The sequence below is a fragment of the Syngnathus acus genome, chromosome 12 (assembly GCF_901709675.1).
Source record: "Syngnathus acus chromosome 12, fSynAcu1.2, whole genome shotgun sequence".
Classification (NCBI taxonomy): Eukaryota; Metazoa; Chordata; class Actinopteri; order Syngnathiformes; family Syngnathidae; genus Syngnathus; species Syngnathus acus.
This window is the reverse complement of record NC_051097.1, coordinates 10,244,692-10,251,101: the sequence shown is the minus strand read 5'-3', so window position 1 is coordinate 10,251,101 and position 6,410 is coordinate 10,244,692. Positions and strand designations below refer to the sequence as shown.

General features: G+C 49.4%; 1 protein-coding gene across 1 annotated transcript; it reads right to left on the bottom strand.

Moving 5' to 3' along the window:
* Positions 1-239: 239 nt before the first annotated feature.
* gtf3c4 (general transcription factor IIIC, polypeptide 4) lies at positions 240-3,011 on the bottom strand. The gene is made up of 5 exons (XM_037266029.1): positions 2,686-3,011; positions 853-2,529; positions 661-791; positions 503-591; positions 240-424 (listed from the first exon to the last, which is right to left on the bottom strand). The coding sequence occupies exons 1-5, from the start codon at positions 3,001-3,003 to the stop codon at positions 360-362; spliced, it is 2,280 nt and encodes a 759-aa protein (XP_037121924.1). The 5' UTR covers positions 3,004-3,011; the 3' UTR covers positions 240-359.
* Between the last annotated feature and the right edge of the window lie 3,399 nt (positions 3,012-6,410).

Below are 6,410 nucleotides of genomic sequence, written 5' to 3'. Positions count from 1 at the left end.
CTTATTTATGGTGTCCTCAAGTTCTACTGAATAATGAAAGGCTCCAGATATAACCACATTTCAAACTTGCCTTTGTATTTTTATGCAAACACTGAGAATTTCTTTTTTTTTGGGCGAACTGGAAAAAAAAAAAAGGCTAAAGTTTGAGTCTGCATGCTTTTAGCTCATTAAAATACTAATTCAAAGCTTCCGCAGCTTCATTTACGAGCTCAGCCGGTGAAGAAACGCAAGCGTCCACATATCTTCAAAGACTTTTATTTCCAATTTTAAAACATAAATAAAAACTCTGTGATGAAAACATTCCGACGATTGTAAAAACCCAGGCGGTTGCGGGAATTTGCTCAAACTGCCGTTCGCCTCTAAATCATGGGCGAGTCGCAGAGCGAGCAAGACGTCTTGAGGATCTTCTTGATCCACTGTGGCTCTAGTGGAAACAAATCAACCATACGATATAAAAACGACGCTCGAATAGTTGTGGGTTCTAATTTCGAAAAGAGCTAACCATCAGGTTGCGGCATTCCGGAGATGCCGTCCTGCAAAAGGCAGCGTCTGAAGCTCAGAGCCTGGCACGCCTGGTAGGACAACACGCACCTGCACGAGACAAATACGACAAATGAACCAAATTTGCTTTGGCTGTGGGCGGGGCTTCTCTGATCATACCTGAGCCACACGTGTCCATTTGGACACACCGCTTGCTTGTGGTCATTGAAGGGCAGCGCTTCTTGACACAAGCTACAGCACTCCGGGAACGTCTGCTTGTTCATCTTTTTCTTGATGTGACCGATCAGGACCTAAAGAAGGAAAGGATAATCATATCGGTACCTTTAATCCAACCCTCGAAGATGGCGTCACCTCTGCATTTTTGTCATGGGAGTCCTTCAAAAGATGCTCAGCCAGGCCGCTGGTGGGAATGCAGGTCTTCTCGGTTTTCTGGGTGTTGAGGTAGACCTCCCCAAGCAACCTCTTTATGTTCTCCTTCACAAGGTGGCTCTCCACCAAATTGATCCTCGCCCGCTCCGCTGGAGTCTCCTCCTCGGCCACGTTTGAATCATTGTCCTCTTTGTCCTCGGCCTGCTCGTGCACGCCGATGAGCTCGCGGGAAGGTTTCCAATGGTGGTCGGTGAGCGGCATCTGAAGTGACTGGTAGAGAAAACGGACCAAGAAGAGCTTCAGGCGCCAGAAGTAGGGAGAGCCCACGTCTCGGATTTTCTGATCAAGCTCCTCCTGCAAGGCCTGAGGAATGCTTTTGTTTGTTATAATCTTCCACCTGACGAGGTCCAGCAGGTCAGCCTGCTTGTACAAGTTCTCCGTGGGGGATTTGAGCAGAAGCTCGGCCGCCGTTTCCGGCGATTTTAACGCCATAAAGTGCACCTGGTAGTTCGTGTGGAATGAGTGGAAGGAATTATCCAAGCCTTGCGTGCTGACCAGCGCCATGTATGCTTCATTGCGGCTCAGCGCAATCCCGTGCAGACGCCGGTTAGCCAAACCTTCGGGGCACGACATGGCTTCCTGTTGGAAAGCCAAAGTTTTTTCTGTGAATTTGGGCGTCAGCTTCTTCATCCAGCCGTCGGTGGAGCACGTGTAGACGGTGCCGCGTTGGCTGACGGCCAGCGAGACCACGGGGAGGGAGTGGAGGCCCACCACGTGCGAGGTGTGCACGTTCAGTCCGGCGGGAGAAATCATGAGCAAACACCAGAAGATGTAGCAACCGCGGGACGCCACGATGACGCTGCAGCTGCTTTTGTCAAGCGGGTGGACCAACGAGACGCAATTGATGTTCTCCGCCGCGATCCGGTCGCACTCCTTCCAGAGGGCGATGGGGTGTCGTAGGGTGAAGTAACCTTTGACCCCCGTTAGAGTGACCGGCATGATCTTAACGGGGCCCAGCTCGCTGCCCACGATCAAGCCGCTCATGCGCCGATCTGCGTGTTCATACTCCCACCAGGCCAGATCGCTGGGACTGCTCAGGCCCGAATCGACGGCTTCGTAAAAAACCACGTCGGCGCCGCTTTCGAAGGGCAGAGCAAACTTCCACAAAACGAGGTTGCCGTTTTCCATCAGGACGGCCAGGAGGACAATCTCCACATTGAGGCAGGAATTGTCAGGCTGCATCTGTTTGAGCTTGTAAACGCTGGACCACTCCATCCTCACCGGCGTCTGCATTCGGTACCTTCGCCACAGCTCCTCAGAGTCCAAAATGTTCTTCTCGGGCAGCTGGTCGTCTTGTTCGACGTAGCCTCGCTCTCGTAGCATCTCGCCGTACTTGGCGCTGAGATCGACCAGCGTGGTCCATTCCAGACGCTTGTGGCTGTGATGGACGGTGAGTCTGTGGTCAAGGGTGAGACACGCCAGCAAGCAGCGCCCGCTGGAATCGCAACCGAGGGGCGACCAACTAGCGTATTTAATTCCTTTGTATGAGACTCCCGAGGGGTTCATCACGCGATCCCAATTGAACTCTTGCTTGGTGGGGAGGTCAGGATGTGTTCTAAAGTGCTTCATGGCTTTAACCTGCTCTTTTGGGGGTCCAACCTAGATAGTTAACGCACACAAAACAATTACAAGGAGAAATCCAAGATCAATATACTTTAGTCAGCATAGTCTGTTCAGCTACCCCAGACTGAAGTCTAGTCTTGCATACTTTTTCAAACATCGTAGTTAAAGCAATCAAAACAAAAGCATAATTACCTGCATTTCGTAAGCATTACCCGGGACGGGAATGGAAGTCCTGTTGAATATCAGCTCCTGTTTGCTGCTGTGAATGTCGCAAACTAGCTCCATGACTGCCAACGAGCTGGCCGTACACACTGCTAGCCGATGATCGTGCGACCAAACGAGCGGCTGCGTACCGGTCATCGGCGACAAGAGCGAGATTTCTGGATCCCGCTTTACCGCCACGGTCCGCGTACATGCGACGCTATCATCGGCAGTTTGTAGATCCATCTGAATGAGGTCAATCGTGAGCCGAGTGTCCGCAACATCGGAGTGCTCGTCGGGGGCCGCCATATTTGTTGTTTTGGTGTGTGACGTCACGGGCTACGTCAGTTCCGTTTTTCTTTTTTTTCTTTTTTAATTCATACTGTATATTTGCGTTATCTTTAATATGCGTTGCTTATTCGTTTGACCCTCCGCATTTATTTTATTTGTTGATTTAAATTAGACAAAAATTGATTGTCTGCTTAAGGGTTCTTGGATTTCTGTCCAAGTACAGTACAGTTGCAAACTTGCTGTATTAATTAGATTGGAAATGTAAATACAATGCAAACGTATGCTCAGTAGATATAAAGAAATTTAGCCTGTTAAAATGTCAGGTTTTAATTTTACACCAGAAAAACCTGACATTTGAATAACTGTGTGCAGACTTTAATAGTACATATGTCCAAGCTCCACACACACACACACACACACACACACACACACACACACACACCAGTTAAGAAGAAATCTTCATTGCCTCTAACACTGCTGACTAAAATTATACTGAAATTATAGCGGGGAAAAAATGTCTATTGGCATAGATCCTCGGCTCAAAGTAAGATTATAAAAGCACACACAGACTGTGCAAACATGTTCATCAAACTGAGAACGAGTGAAAATTCCACCGATATATTACCAAAAGGCTCTTGTAAATAAGCATGCCGCAAACTCAGAAACATGCCGAAAGTCCGCTGTACGACAAGTCAAGTAGACTAAACTAAGCCTAAACCTAAATACCGCACATACGTTGCTATTTATTTGCGTTATCTATTTGCATTTATTTTGTTTGAGCTGTCATGGGAAGTAGCAGAAAAGAAGATTGTTTCTTATCTTAAATACCCTCTACCCTGATTCCTGTGTAGCTCGCAAAAATAGACTCGTGGTTGCTAACCTTGGGAGAGAACCAAGCTTCAAACAAAACGGGCCAATTGAAAATGCCCGCCCTATTCCCAAATAGGTTTTATCCGCTCCTTCCCAGATGGTTTTGAGAGGAGAAAGGTTGTAAGCAGACTATTCATTTTATGTCACAGCTGTCATACCCGAGTAGGCGTCAAATAAATATTCCCGAATAACCGCCATGGTGAGTACATCTTGCAGCCATAGACGGAAGTGATAGTCAACCAAAACGTGTTGGGCGAGGCCTTCACGTGTCTCCGTCACTTTAATGTGAAAATGTAAAACACGTTTTTATGCGCGAGGTTGTGGAGTTTTGACCCGGCAGCTGTCAGCTGATCAAAACGCGGAAGAGGTTGTCCTTTGAACTCAGCACTTCGCTTGAATGCCAATCACAGACTAAAAATTTGCAACTATTAGCATGGACTGGATTGTTCATCGAATCAGACGATCTACTCATCGGCCAATCGCGTTGCATAATACAATCTTTTCTTAAAAAGGTGCGTCGACCTTAAATCCCTGTCTCGAAATGTCACATGACTACATTTTGTTTGCGTTCTGACTTTACCACAACCCTGATGCGGCCCAACAATATCGCTTTGGACAGCGTGTCAAGGACTTGCACATTCTTCCTCTAATGAAATGAGATTAGATGAAACTTTAATGATCTCCACCGGGAAATTTGCTAATCTACATGACACATTCATTCAAAGAGGCGGAGTCAAGCGCCGGCGCTCCTCAGCGACATGGCCGTCACTTTGTGAGGGGAAAGAGAACCCGTTCCACGCCCGGAAGACCCGACATCTATCACGTTAGCCGTCTGCTGTCAGTCAGCGCCGTTGACGAATCGTCCGCTGTCATTTGACAGTGTTAATTAATACAAATAGGAACTCTGATCACAACATGGCTCGGGCGTTCGTCAGAATACTTTAGCAGATGTTCCCGGGACAGGTCAGGGGTCAAAGCGCCGCGGCGGCACGCGGGGCTGACGAGTCGCAGGCAGACATTTGTCACGGCCCCCTCGACACCCGAGACGGCGGCGGGATTTTCGGCAGGCGGCGGAGTTATTTGTCACAAAACAAATGGTTACAAATGTGCTAGACAAATATAGGATAGCACGCCCACTTTGTTTTAATGGCCCCCGTTTCTGCGTCTTTTGTTTCGATAATCGAAACGAAAACATGAAAGGCGGCGACGGCGGCGGTACGTTTCATTGTTAATGAAGCGTGTCGCCGATGAATATTTCACACACCTGCTGTGCGTCTTTGCTGCCTTTTGACTGGGGACCCAATCCCACGTTGCCATGTATGAATGTTGGATTAAACATTCATCGTATGCTGTCACAAAACTTTATCCTCGCCTTTTCCAACAGGCCGCAGAAGAGCGGCCTTTGATTTAAAAAACAAAAAACATTTGGTCGGCGAACACGGGACCACTCGAGTCATGACCGAAGGTGTAATGTGGATTTCTGGATACAGATGAGGTCATCTCAGGTCAATCCCATCCGCCGTGCTGGTGATTACCAAAAAAGCTTCTTCATCAACATCTGCTGCCGGCTGCCTCAAGTGTCTTACATGTATCTCGCGTGGAAGCCTGCAGGGACGTTTTGATGCACGCTTCATCATCCATGTTTTAATCACTCAGTCTCTCTCAGACACGTCCCGGGAGGCCGCCGCTGCAGCAAACGCAGAATTAGCCGTAGCATCATGCTAATGAAATGCATTTAGAGCATATCGGCGAGCTTCATTCGAGACGTTAGCGGAGACGCGATGGCGCCGGCGGGTCGCCGCGTCCGAGAACAGCCGACCTTTGCCCCGCCCCCCCTTTTCTCCACTGACAGCCTCTAAGCAGCCACGCTTCCGAGATGAAGAAAGCAAATCCCTCCGCTCGACAAGATATTACATCAGTGATATCGGTAGGGAACACAGCGGTGGCCTTTTGTTTAGCTTCCCTCGGGGATGCTCAGTCACCTGTTAAAGGTCAAGGTGATGGCATGTCAGGATTTGAGGGAAAAGCCGCCGCGGAGGAATAAACATGCTGAGAATCGCTATAAACGCGGCGGGCCGGCTGGAAGCTAGTTACAGTGTCAGGATTAACAGGTGATCCACTCGGATGGTTGTCGAGTTGGATTCCGATGCAGAGCGGAACTTTTTGGCTGTTGTTGAAATTTCGTCTTTTACTTTGATGGATTGCATCTCAGGTTGCTGGCAAACTCAGGTAGCCGGCGGCTGTTGTGTCTTTTTGACCCAGTGTGGGCAGCTGGCGGTGGGCAGGGCATGCCCCGTGGCGGTGCCAGGGGAAGGCCAGGAGGGCCCCGGCCCCGGCCCGCTCCCTCGTCTCTCTCCGGCTCTTGCTAATGGAACGGGGCTGGCTCGTCCATATGGCGCTCGCGAGTAGAAGCGCGAGAAGATTGCGAAGCTTGGCAGCGTGGAAGTCACCAGGCAGTCTCCCGTTAGATATTGAACAGGACAGGACCAGACCTCGGGCCATCGAGTGGCTGGCCCGTCTTGTGGATGTTGATCGGAGTCGATGTGCACCTGCTA